This window comes from Pelophylax lessonae (genome assembly GCF_965119305.1).
Source record: "Pelophylax lessonae genome assembly, chromosome: 1".
Lineage (NCBI taxonomy): Eukaryota > Metazoa > Chordata > Amphibia > Anura > Ranidae > Pelophylax > Pelophylax lessonae.
This window is the reverse complement of record NC_138768.1, coordinates 318,169,255-318,184,009: the sequence shown is the minus strand read 5'-3', so window position 1 is coordinate 318,184,009 and position 14,755 is coordinate 318,169,255. Positions and strand designations below refer to the sequence as shown.

The following is a 14,755-nucleotide window of genomic DNA, read 5'->3' as shown; positions in this document are numbered from 1 at the left end:
TTGCCGGCTGTCTCTTTCCACAACTTCCTGGATTCTAAAGCATTGCGCCAGTTATCAGCAGATTGCTGGTGCCATGCAGGTCTCCTGCAGAACTCTCAGTGTATCTGTTTGCCTATACATTGTACCTGCAAGCAGATACAACCTGACAGTAAGACTCATTAAACTACCACAGCGCCATGGTAGTTCATTAAAAAACTACAAGCTGACAGCCACAAAGAATGTTGGAACTTGTAGTTTTCTATTCACAGAGGACTGTGAATGAGTGACGCGGATGGGCAGGCAGAGCCTCGCTGGGCCGCGTTTTTTTTAAATTGTGACAGCTAGTGGGAGGAGTGAAGATCCCTGCTAGCTGTCAGGGCGGGGGAGCAGGGGGGAGCCGGGGCTGGTCTGTTCATAACATGCTACAATTTTTACCCAGAAAATGGATGTAACATATTACGAAAGGTGAACTTATCCTTTAACCACTTGCCCTCTTCTGACGTTGCTGCTACTGCAGCAACGTGGCTTGTTATCGTCTAGCGACGTAGTACTACGTCGCTAGACTCCTCCCCTTGTAGGCGGCGCTCGCGCGCCGCCGGAGGCGTGCTCCCGCTGTTTTCAGTCACAGCGGGAGTCGGGCCAGGGGAGGAGCGGCGGTGATCGCCGCTGCTCTTCCCCGATCATCGGGGAATCTAGTTTGGAGATCCGCCCGCCTGTGTAAACAGAGCGGGCGGATCTCCTAAGTGACAGGGAGTGACAGATCGCAGTGTTCAGCATAGCTGAACCTCCGATCTGTCCCTGACTCACTCAGTCTCCTCCCCCCCCCCCACACGTCAGTAAGCACCAGGCATACATTAACCCCTCCCTCTCCAATAAAATTAACCCCTTCCCTGCCAGTGTCATTTTTACCGTAACAGTGCATATTTATAGCACTGATTACTGAAGTAATGTCACTGGTACACCCAAAAGTGTCAAAAATGTCAGTCAAGGGTCCGATCTGTCCGCCGCAATGTCGCAGTCCCGCAAAGAAAAATCGCAGATCGCCACCATTACTAGTTAAAAAAAAAAACACCAAAAATGACAGAAATCTTTCCCTTAGTTAGTAAACGCAATAACTTTTGCACAAACCAATCAAGATACACTTATTGTGATTTTTTTTTTTACCAAACATAGGTAGCAGAAAACAAATTGGCCAAAAATTTAAAAAGATTTTGATTTTTACATTTTTTGGGGGGGAATTTCATATAAAAAAATGTTAAAAATATTGTTATTTTTTCAAAATAAATGCTCTTTTTTTGTTTATAGCGCAAAAAGTAAAAATCGCACAGGTGATCAAATACCACCAAAAGAAAGCTCTGTTTGTGGGGAAAAAAGGACGTAAATTTTGTTTGGGTACAGTGTCGCACGATCGCGCAATTGTCCGTTAAAGTCTCACAGCGCCGAATCGCAAAAAGTGACCCAGACGTAAGACAGCAAAATCCTCTAGTGGTAAAGTGGTTAAGCTTTGGCAATAAACCCTGGAGGCTAGATGGTTATAATGCACAACTGCACCAGATTCTGTGTGCACCAGTTTTAGTAAGGCTCGGTTCACACTGGGGCGGCTTCAAAGTCGCCCAACTCTGAAGCCGCCCCGTGCAGCCGACTTCAGCGGGGCTTGCAAACTACTTCTCTAATAGAAGTCAATGCAAGTCGCCCCCAAAGTAGTGCAGGAACCTTTTTCTAAGTCGGAGCGACTTAAGTTACTCCGATTAGAACTGTTCCATTGCACTGAATGGAGCGCGACTTGTCAGGCGGCTAAGTCGCCCGAAAAGTTGCCCCAGTGTGAACCGGGACTAAATCTCTCCCAATGAGTAAACACAATGACAATACAATGCATTTAGCTCAGATACCCTTTAACTACTTCAAGCCCAGGCCAATTCTGACATTTCTCTCCTACAAGTAAAAATAATCTTTTTTTTTTGCTAGAAAAATTACTCAGAACCCCTAAACATTATACAGACACACACACACACACACACACACACATACACACACATATATATATATATATATATATATATATATACAAGATAGATAGATAGATAGATAGATAGATAGATAGATAGATAGATAGATAGATAGATAGATAGATAGATAGATAGATAGATAGATAGATAGATAGATAGATAGATAGATAGATAGATAGATAGATAGATAGATAGATAGATAGATAGATAGATAGATAGATAGATAGATAGATAGATAGATAGATAGATAGATAGATAGATTGATTTATTTTTTTTAGCAGAGGTTTTAAAAAAATAAGAGTGGGTGTTATCATTTTTTATGTCACAAGGTATTTCCGAAGCGATTTTTCATACACAATTGTTTTGGAAAAATACACTTTAATTAATTTTAATGAAAAAAACACAATATAAAACCCATTTATATATAGGAGAATTATTTATAAACTCATGAACAGTAATTAACCTTGCTCTGTAACACAATATTCTATATTAATTATACATCTTAAATTAAAGCTAAAAATTGTTCTTCTATGGTCTATACTGACAATATGTAATTTTCTAGCGGAATAAATTGTCTTTATAAAAATGCTTTTAACGGATCTTACACTCACTATGCAGTGCTAGGTGCTGGCAAGGACCATTGGCATGGCAAGTACTGTTACGGGGGACAGTAGACAGTCCAACCCAGAGCCAAGCCAGAATTTACACATACAGTGCATTGCAAAAGTATTCGGCCCCCTTGAACTTTGCGACCTTTTGCCACATTTCAGGCTTCAAACAAAAAGATATAAAACTGTAATTTTTTTTTTTGAAGAAGAAGAATCAACAACAAATGGGACACAATCATAAAGTGGAACGAAATGTATTGGATATTTCAAACTTTTTTAACAAATAAAAAAACTGAAAAATTGGGCGTTCAAAATGATTCATCCCCTTTACTTTCAGTGCAGCAAACTCTCTCCAGAAGTTCAGTGAGGATCTCTGAATGATCCAATGTTGACCTAAATGACTAATGATGATAAATAGAATCCACCTGTGTGTAATCAAGTCTCCGTATAAATGCTCCTGCACTGTGATAGTCTCAGAGGTCCGTTTAAAGCGCAGAGAGCATCATGAAGAACAAGGAACACACCAGGCAGGTCCGAGATACTGTTGTGGAGAAGTTTAAAGCCGGATTTGGATACAAAAAGATTTCCCAAGCTTTAAACATCCCAAGGAGCACTGTGCAAGCCATAATATTGAAATGGAAGGAGTATCAGACCACTGCAAATCTACGAAGACCTGGCCGTCCCTCTAAACTTTCAGTTCATACAAGGAGAAGACTGATCAGAGATGCAGCCAAGAGGCCCATGATCACTCTGGATGAACTGCAGAGATCTACAGCTGAGGTGGGAGACTCTGTCCATAGGACAACAATCAGTCGTATATATTGCAAAAATCTGGCCTTTATGGAAGAGTGGCAAGAAGAAAGCCATTTCTTAAAGATATCCATAAAAAGTGTTGTTTAAAGTTTGCCACAAGCCACCTGGGAGACACACCAAACATGTGGAAGAAGGTGCTCCAAGATGAAACCAAAATCGAACATTTTGGCAACAATGCAAAACATTATGTTTGGCGTAAAAGCAACACAACTCATCACCCTGAACACACCATCCCCACTGTCAAACACGGTGGTGGCAGCATCATGGTTTGGGCCTGCTTTTCTTCAGCAGGGACAGGGAAGATGGTTAAAATTGATGGGAAGATGGATGGAGCCAAATACAGGACCATTCTGCAAGAAAACCTGATGGAGTCTGCAAAAGACCTAAGACTGGGATGGAGATTTGTCTTCCAACAAGACAATGATCCAAAACATAAAGCAAAATCTACAATGGAATGGTTCACAAATAAACATATCCAGGTGTTAGAATGGCCAAGTCAAAGTCCAGACCTGAATCCAATCGAGAATCTGTGGAAAGAACTGAAAATTGCTGTTCACAAACGCTCTCCCTCCAACCTCACTGAGCTCGAGCTGTTTTGCAAGGAGGAATGGGCAAAAATTTCAGTCTCTCGATGTGCAAAACTGATAGAGACATACCCCAAGCGACTTACAGCTGTAATCGCAGCAAAAGGTGGCGCTACAAAGTATTAACTTAAGGGGGCTAAATAACTTTGCATGCCCAATTTTTCAGTTTTTTATTTGTTAAAGTTTGAAATATCCAATAAATTTCGTTCCACTTCATGATTGTGTGCCACTTGTTGTTGATTCTTCAAAAAAGAATTACAGTTTTATATCGTTATGTTTGAAGCCTGAAATGTGGCAAAAGCTTGAAAAGTTTAAGGGGGCAGAATACTTTCGCAATGCACTGTAGATTGCGGAAAGGTCTCGAGCAGGGGAACTTTAATTACATTGTATGAAATCTTTAACCTTCTTATTGCAGACACCCCCCAGGCACCCTCTATTAGACTGACACCTTCATACACTGTGTATACTAAAGAGGAATCTTTCACTTTGACCTGCTCACCACCAATTGGTATATCAGCAAAAGGAATACAGATTTACCAAGAAAAGAGGAAAATTCATGAAGGGGATCCATTGCTCAGTGATTATACAATATCTGCGTCCTCGGAAAATGCTTCTGGGAAATATGCATGCAAATATTGGGTGGAAATAAATGGACGGAACATCAGCTCATCAGAGAGTGACAATGTGACAGTCATTGTAACAGGTGGGAAATTATTAACACAACTTGAATTCAGCAAGGTTTGTTTCTAATATGGTTTCATATTTATACAGATGTGGTAGAATAGGGATGTGGTACAGTGGAAGTCTACTTATATGGATTTAAGGTTTTTTTCTAATTCACAATTTTAATGATAGACAAAGATTAACTACTTGCCTACTGGACACTTTTACCCCCTAACTGCCCAGGCCAATTTTCAGCACTGTTTTGAGAGAAAAAAAACTTTTTTCATAGTTTGTTATAAAATTTGCCAAACAGGTAATTTTTCTCCTTCAATGATGTGCACTGATGAGGCTGCACTGATGGGCACTGATAGGTGACCCTGCTGGGCACTGATGAGGCGGCACTGGGGGGCACTGATGAGGAGGTACTGATGAGGCTGCTCTGATAGATGACACTGAAAGGGAATGATAGGTGGCACTGATGACCTCTGACAGGCTGCATTGAAGGGCACTGATAGGGGTCACTGATTGGCAGTACATATAGGCGGCACTGATGGGCACTGATAGGTGGCACTGATGGGCACTGATAGGCACTGGTAGGTGGCATTGATAGGCAGAACTGATACGGGACACTGATGATGAGGCATTGATGGGCACTAATATGTGGCACTGGTGGGCACTGATTGGCAGCACTGGTGGGCACTGATTAGCAGCACTGGTGGGCACTGTTGGGAACAATGTCCCTGTAACAGAAGCTGGCTTATATTTACATCCTGTGATCAGCTGTCAATGGCTGACAGCTGATCATGTGGTAAAGGGCCGCTGTGATTGGCCCTTTACCCCGATTTGTGATCAGCCGAGTCCAAAGGACTCAACAATCACAGGGCGTGCCGCCCACAAGGGATGTCCATGTATGCCCTCCCGGCATTGTAAGCCTGTGCTGTAGTGCCTTTCAGCTATACCATGGGCAGGAATTGGTTAAAGGAAATCTATGGTCACAGCATACACTTTTATTTTATAACATCAGCATTGTAACAGCATTACAAAGAATAGTTATATTTGATAATCCAATAGAAGCTTACTTGAAAATCTCCTTTCATGTTGTGAGTGCTGCTGCTTTGCCGGCTGTCTCTTTCCACAACTTCCTGGATTCTAATGCTGGCCATACACGCACAGAATTTCGGCCGTTTGCAGACTGAACGATTATTCGGCGGTCGAAAGCGAATTGGCCACTAACCGATATAATAAACTCGTTTCAAGAATCGTTTTGCTGAGCATACTGATCGTTCGATAACAATACAACATATATAATTTTAACGACCGATCTGCAAAACGAAGGAAGTGACGTCTGCAACCCGGAAAGACAAACCCCCATTCACCCACGTCCGACCGGATGTTTGATGTGAGGATCGTGTAGGAGGAAACATACGTGGACAAACGAGTTTGTGTAGTATTATTCGTGTAGAAACCTTCGTTTGTCAATCAAATTATTGGAGAAATGGATATTCATGATGATCAGGTGTCCAGATCAATTGCTATCACCATGCTTGGGGTGATTGCCATTACCCAGCAGAAAAAGAAAAAGAGGAATCGCAGGATGTGGTCCAAGGAGTGGTTGATTAACCGTGACCAGTATTCACATATGGTTCTTCTACGTGAACTGAAGGATAATAATCCAGATGACTACCGAAACTATTTACGGATGTCTGAGGAAACCTTTAGTGAGCTGTTGGTAATGGTGAAGCCAATGCTCCATAAAGAGGACACTGTGATGAGGCCATCCATTACACCAGAACAAAGGCTCATGGCAACCCTGAGATATCTTGCCACTGGTAGATCGTTTGAAGACCTCAAATTCTCTACTGGCATTTCTGCACAATCCCTAGGCCGAATTATTCCAGAGACCTGCAAGGCCATAATCCATGTTTTGAAAGATGAGTATATGAAGGTGTGCACAACATAAAAATAATGTAAAATAAAATAATGTAATACAAATACTTGCATTTTTTAAATATTTATTCCAATAAAAGAACAACATTGGTTATGTCAAGATCTGACATCACATTTCAAATGTCATGTACAAAACGATGTATAGAACCATTTTATTTTTTGCATGTAAAAAAATAAAAACAAGTATCTACCACAGGCACAATTTGTAGCACACAATATATTGAACATTATAACAAGAAACACTTTTAAAGTGAAAACTTTTCAAAAACTTTTCAAAAAAATCTATAGATTTACAAATGTGCAAATGTGTAATCTCTTGACCAAGAGTTGCTGTTCCTGTCTGGTGCTCCCATCTGACCATGCCAAGTAGATGTTTGAGGGGGACCTGCTTGTTGAATCTGCTGTGTGTAACTAGGATAGTCAACTATGCATGTATTACTACTGACTTCACCCCTCAAACCTTTATTAAGCAATTGCAGTAGCAGTGGTTCAACTAATTGCTTCTGTTCCGCAGACATTTGCCGCATCTTGTTTGCGGTTAGGCAGCCAAATGCATCACAGTCATCACTCTTCTTTTGCAGTGCTGCTGTTGCTTGAAGAAGAAAGGCATTAGTAGCCTCATCCCTTTTAGTTTTTTTTGGTCTATGCAATGATCCTGCAGGTGATGGTTCAGTCAGTGAATCATTTGTTTCCTTGTCCAAACTCTAAAAGCAATGAAAATTGTGATTGATTAAATCAATATATCAGAAATAATGAAATATAACACTTTTCTTCACAGTTTCCAACGACAACAGAAAATTGGAAAAAAATTGCACAGGAATTTGAGCAGACGTGGAATTTTCCAAACTGTGGTGGTGCCATAGATGGCAAACATGTGCGCATTACCCCCCCTCCAAACTCCGGCTCATATTACCATAACTATAAAGGTTTCTTTAGTATAGTTTTGTTGGCATTAGTAAATGCCAAATATGAGTTTCTGTTTGTTGATATTGGGAAAAATGGTCGAAATTCGGATGGAGGTACCATTGAGAAAACGGAATTCTATGCACGCCTGAAAAATGGTAAGTTAAATTTGCCAAACAATGACGAAACCACAGAAGGTCTGAATTTCGTATTTGTTGCAGACGATGCATTTTCACTTGGCGAAAATCTATTGAAACCATATCCAATGAAACATCTGTCAGAAGAGCAAAGAATTTTCAATTACAGGCTTTCAAGGGCAAGACGAGTTGTAGAAAATGCCTTTGGTATCATGGCAAATAGATTTCGCATTTTCCACACCCAGATTAACCTCTCTATTTCCAAAATTGATCTAGTGGTTTACTGCTGCTGCATTTTGCACAACTATTTGAGGCGCAAAAATGTGATGTATATACAACAGTCAGTAGATCGCGAGGACACATCTCAAGGCAATATTATCCCCGGAGACTGGAGAAATGACACACAGTCGTTAACCAACATCGCTCCAGCGCCACCACGATTAGCCACCATGAACGCCCGACTAAATAGGGATAATTATAAGGAGTACTTCTGTGGATCTGGTGCTGTCCCGTGGCAAAACATGGTTATGTGATTATTTCTCCAGAATTAACCCGGTGTATTTTATAATCTGTTTGGACATTTGATGATTGTTTGAAGATGTATCTTTATCTAATGTTAACAAAATCATAACATGTTTCATGGGTTTAGCATTTGCAATAAATTCAAAGAATTATTAATAAAGATTTTGTATTCTATCATCTTACCTGAGTGTCATCATTGTCCTGTGTGTCACTATGTGGTGAAAATGTTTGTAAGCTGGAAACTGAGGGTCTTGGTATCTCCTGATCTGATAGGAAACGTAAGCTATCGAAATACCACAACCGTGGTACATATATATCCTCAGAACCTGCACCTGATTTCTCAGATTCCGCTATTTTATTTAACTCTTTTTTGAAGACGGTTCTCAAATTTGCTATTTTCTTTTTTACATACTCTTCATTTGCATTAGGGTTCATTCTGAGGCAAAGTTCTATCAGTTTTTTGTAGGCCTCATGTTTTTTATTCCTATCACTATATTCCTTGGATTTTATCTTCCATAGGCATGGAAGTTCCCTGTATGCATCAATGAAATGAGGGAGAAAGTCAGGTGAAGTAAAACGATCAGACATTTTTCCTGTAAAAAAACAAAAGATGTTTCTATCAGGAGACTTTCAGAACATTATAATTATACAGTACATGCAAATGACATGATAATGATAACTGTGATTGTAGATGATCATATTTGTACAACATATTTGTACCGAAAAATCTTATGTGCATTGAAATCAGGAAAAGATAATTTTGATTTAAAAAAAATTGAGCAAGCATGACACGTTCTACGAAAGAAAAATGTGCATAACACAAGTGACCAAGCAAGAAAGTTTGTTGAACGACAAATGTGCATGTGCTATACATAATGATAATGTACCAACGATAATTTAGATTGCAAACAGTAGTGAGCAAGCATCAACAATCGTTTACCAACATAAATCATTACCTCCAAAGATGTTCGTGCAGAACGAAAGATCAGTGAGTGAATCGTCGAGCAGAAGTGACGTCCGGATGAGACTCCACCCATCCACTTCCGGCCACTTTTATTAATACCACGATGGCGGAGTCCAGAAAGCGTGCTGCGGAGCGGGAGAGCGGTTCGGCCGAACATGCTGGGACTAGGAGCAGCAAGAAAAAAAAAGTGAAGGCATCTCCCATGACCTTAGCAGAAATGGTGGATATGGTGGAAGTTCTAGAGAAGAAGGACTATGATGGCAAGTGTGGACCTTACACTAATACCAATGCAAGAAAGGACCGCATTATGGACAAAATAGTGAGGGTGCTGCAGAGAAATCATGGAGTCCACCGTTCAAAGGATCAGCTCAGAAAACGTTGGTCAGATCTGAAGCTTCGTGAAGAGGAACAGTACCACAAAATAAGAAGAATAATTAAAAAAAGTAAGCATGCATTTCCTTCTATCTTGCATTGTTTTACTATATGTGCAATCCTGTATTAATGTGTTTTCCATTTGTAATAGTCAACTTGCCATTTTATTATTCTCATTTATTTTACATATTTCCTTTCAAAAATGTAATGTATTTATTTATTTGTTAGTGAAAATCGTGTTTGTTATACCCCCACCAGGAAATAAAGACAAACTGCAGGATATATTATATGTACAAAATAGTCAGCGGAAAAAGAAGTCAAGGTCAACAGAAAAAAATAAAGATGACTTTGCTGAAGTGCAACATGTCCCAGGTGTACAAACAGGGTCGGAGGAGCTCCTGCCATGTGATATGTCAACAGCCAGAGCCAACCCAGGTAATAAAACATACAAATGTACATTAATAAAGAATTCTGTCTCAGGAAGGTGATATTTATGTATTATCTGCTTTATTTCACAGGAATGTCACAGGAATATTTAGGTGAACAGGATATACTGACTATAGCAGCTGTGGATGATAAAGGTGAAAGTGTACAACAGCCAAATGATAAGGCCGCTATGTCAAGGATTGAGGGAGAAGATGATGTTACCAGCTCAGGTGAAATCTCTGTGTCTCTCTCTGTGTGTGTCTCTCTCTCTCTCTGTGTCTCTCTCTGTCTGTCTCTCTCTGTCTGTCTGTCTCTCTCTCTGTGTGTGTCTCTCTCTCTCTCTCTCTGTGTCTCTCTCTCTCTCTGTGTCTCTCTCTCTCTCTGTGTCTCTCTCTCTCTTTGTCTCTCTCTGTCTGTCTGTCTGTCTCTCTCTCTGTCTCTCTCTCTCTCTGTGTCTCTCTCTCTCTCTCTCTCTCTCTCTCTGTCTCTGTCTGTGTCTCTCTCTCTGTCTCTGTCTGTGTCTCTCTCTTTCTCTCTGTGTGTCTCTCTCTCTGTGTGTGTCTCTCTCTCTCTCTTTCTCGCTCAATTCAAATAAGCTTTATTGGCAGGACCAAATACATTTTAGCATTGCTAAAGCAGTTGAGTTTGGGGGGGGGGGGGGTAATCTAAAGGGGGAATGGTCAATATAAAGGATTTTTTAAGTCCTCATTTTTTCATGTCCCTCTCAGTCTGTGACACGCTGTCACATATTGTCTCTCTCTCTCTCAAACAATTGTCTTTTACAGGAAAATATTCCAGATTTGATTCATACGGGTCGAGCAACACAAGAGATAGCCAAGATGTGTGTACATTTGATACGGATTTCACAGACCTTATAAAGTCTACAGAACATCTTGTTGCCCCTGCTTTTAACATTGAAGAACAAAGAAATGTTTCTGCACCAGGTGGGTACTAGAATTTTCTTTCATTTTTTTTTTTTAGGCCAGGATCACTGGTGGAAATTGTATGATCTCAATGTGTTTCTACATATCAATATGGTAGCTGTTGTATGATATTCATATTTGTCTTGTGCCATTTTTTGTAAACTACAGCTTTGGAATGCTCAATCAACAGTCTGACAGCCAAGAAGCTGGCGAGTATATTAATAAAGTGCCGCAGTGACATGGAAAACATCAAAGAAAACATATCTGCATTGCAAAACAACCTAGCGGATGCCATAGACATCCTGTCAAGAGTGATTTAACCCCCCTTTTTTTGTTTTTTTTATCGCTCTATATGTTTTTATAATATATCTGATAAAGTTAACCATGTTCGTCTGATACACATTCTTCTGGAATTTAAGGGCCCTTTCACACGGTTGCTCCGTATGTCCGCAAATCATCCTATTTTTTGGCGGATGATTTGCGGACATAAAGTCAATGGCATTGCGGATGTCAGAGGAATACCATCCGCTGACATCCGATTTTCTTCCTGTCAGTTCTGTTTCGTTTTTTGGAACTGAACAAAACCCTATTTTTGTTCCATTCAAAAAACGGAAAGGAAGGAAAATCGGATGTCAGCGGTGTCATCCGCTGACATCCGCAAACTCCCATAGACAGGTCCGCATATCATCCGCAAATGGATGGGATGATATGCGGACACACGGAGCGGATGACACAAATGTCATCCACTCCGTGAAAAAAAAAAAAAAAAGGAACGGTCATGTGAAAGAGCCCTAAAGGAGACCAAACTACCTCGTTTAAAAGGGGAAGTAAACTTTTCTAATTTTTTTTTTTTTGGTATCTAATAATCTTGGCTGATTACTGGATAGTATTTGCACTTTGACACATTTTGCACATTTGTTTTTTGTTTGTTTGCAAACACACATGTGCACATGTTGTTTGTACTCTTCAAGGACACATTTGCACATGCTTTTTGTACTTTGCAATCTCTTTGCAACGAGATAGCACAAAAAAACTGTCCACTGAGATGTGCTGTGTAAACTGTATGTAGCTGAGACTACACACAGAATTCATCAATATGTGCTGCTTAGGAGCCGATACCCTCCCCTCTCCTAATTGGTGCAAAACATTGTCTGCAATGAGTGCACGTCAATATAATATGTTCCACGTATTATATGGGAAAGTCTTGGCTCCCAAACAGAACAGAGTCCTGAATGCAACTACAGTTTTACATCACATCCAATGGTGGCACAGTTTGGAGGCTTCAAACATGCAGTTCAACTGTGAATTATATATATAAATAAAAGATCAAAATATTGGGACACCTTATGCAGTATAAATTGACGCTTTACTGAGCTGGATGAATATAGCACCAAAAACGCTATATATGGAATTGATATATAGTGTTTTGTGGGCTTCCTCGATTCAACCACAACAAAGCTGCAACTCCACATGTACAGTGTCCTCATATTTTGAACTTTCTTGCGTAATCCTTCAGGTGGACTACACTACTTCTTTGGTCAACACAAGGTATGACACACAACGCATGTATTTGAGCACAAGATATTCTGATGTTGATTGTAAACTCAACACTCCCCCCCCCCCCCACCCCTCCATTGATAATCACGTTTATATTGCTGGTTGATCCCGGTTAAACATCTTATTGGCTTAATTCAATATGCCATGTCATACAAATTTGAACTTGTGCCACCTTTTTTTTTTTTTTTTTTTTTTTTTCGTTTTTTTGCGTTTTTGAACTTTGCTATTTATGCTGCTTGATTTCAAAATCTTGGTTTACAATATTGGTGAATAATGCTATCTTAATTACTTCTGAAAATGTGTCATGCATGACTATGTGACATACTATTGAATAAATATTGGCATGCTCTATTGTGTATTTATAACTAGATGCCTTTACTTGCACTTATGCAGCAATTATGTTACAAATAAACAAAGAGGCGCGTTTTTGGTTTATGTTGGTCAAATAAAGCATTTCTAAATGATTTCATGGTTTGATGTTGGTTTTTATTGTGTTGCATATTACTTTTCATCAAGGTATATATTATAACCATGACACATTTAATACTTTCTCGGGGATACAGGGAAAAACATGTGGTACTGAGGAATTAAGGTTGCTTTAATAGCGGCTTTCAGCTTGTCAGAATTGTTGGGTGTGTTGTCTGGAATCTTCCTCCTGACAATACACACAAGATTCTCTATGGGATTTATATTGGGCCATTTTGCTGGGCAATTAAGCACAGTCCTGCTGGAATAACAATGATATCAACATCTCTATACAGATAATCAGCAGCAGAAAGCATGAGGTGCTGCAGAATTTCCTGCTAGAGGGCTGCACAGACTTTGTATTTGAGAACAGTGGACAAACACCAACCAATGACACAGCTCCCCACATCATCACTGACTGCGGAACATGTTACATTCCATTAGCACATATGTAAATTTCATTTGGAAATATTTAGGGAGAATGGTGGGGTCACAGTCAGGAGCCTTGTCCTCTGGTGTTGGTACACTGGTGTAAATACATACTACCACATATTTCATGTTTTGTACTATACTTATATACACGTGTTGATATAATATGTGATTCATTTTAATATATATATATATATATATATATATATATATATATATATATATATATATATATATATATATAGAGAGAGAGAGAGAAATATACATACATTTTATACATACACATATAAACAGCAATAGAATAATTTGCTTGTTTTGAGACATGCATTTTAGAACAGTGTGTAGAAACAAACATGTTAAACGAATGAACATTCTTTCGTTTATAGATTCTTCTTCCGGTTCACTGATATGTCAAATACATGCGCAGTACGATTCAGTATATTATTTTCGTTTCAATTTTACCATAGACGTATACACTTTCGTTGAATCGATAAAAATTTTCGCTGTGGATCCATCGAGATTAGCCGGGTGTGGTATCGTAATCGTTGGTAAACTTGTGTTCACTAACGGCCCGATATTCGAACGATCTTTCCTAAATCGACCATTTTCGGCCGAAATTCTGTGCGTGTATGGCTAGCATAAAGCATTGCGCCAGTTATCAGCAGATCGCTGGTGCCATGCAGGTCTCCTGCAGAACTCTCAGTGTATCTGTTTGCCTATACATTGTACCTGCAAGCAGATACAACCTGACAGTAAGACTCATTAAACTACCACAGCGCCATCGTAGTTCATTAAAAATTACAAGCTGACAGCCACAAAGAATGTTGGAACTTGTAGTTTTCTATTCACAGAGGACTGTGAATGAGTGACGCGGATGGGCAGGCAGAGCCTCGCGTTTTTTTTTTAATTGTGACAGCTAGTGGGAGGAGTGAAGATCCCTGCTAGCTGTCAGGGCGCGGGAGCAGGGGGGAGCCGGGGCTGGTCTGTTCATAACATGCTACAATTTTTACCCAGAAAATGGATGTAACATATTACGAAAGTTGAACTTATTCTTTACCGCTTCCATACAGAGCAGTTAGACCCCCTTCCTGCCCAGACCAATTTTCAGCTTTCAGCACTCTCACACTTTGAATGACAATTGCTCAGTCATGCTACACTGTAACCAAACAAAATTTTTATCATTTTTTTCACACATATAGAGCTTTCTTTTGGTGGTATTTGATCACAACTGGGTTTTTTTTTTTTTTCGTGATATAAGCAAAAAAAGAGCAAAAATTTTGAAAAAAAAACACTTTTTTTTAGTTTCTATTATAAAATTTTGCAAAAAATTAATTTTTCTTCATACATTAAACTGCTACATATCTCTGGTAAAATTAACCCAAATTAGTGTATATTATTTAGTCTGTGTGAAAGTTATTGAGTCTAGAAGCTATGGTACCAATTACTGAAAATTGATC

At 39.5% G+C, this 14,755-nt stretch overlaps 1 protein-coding gene across 1 annotated transcript in view; it reads left to right on the top strand.

The window, feature by feature from the left end:
* The window catches only part of LOC309545393 (Fc receptor-like protein 5), a gene marked incomplete at its 3' end in the record, with an annotated part of 153,630 nt that overhangs the window by 41,375 nt on the left and 97,500 nt on the right, over window positions 1–14,755 (top strand). The window contains exon 5 of the mRNA XM_082244573.1: window positions 4,406–4,693. Coding sequence (XP_082100699.1) covers window positions 4,406–4,693 — 288 coding nt within the window. The remainder of the gene's footprint in view (window positions 1–4,405; window positions 4,694–14,755) is intronic.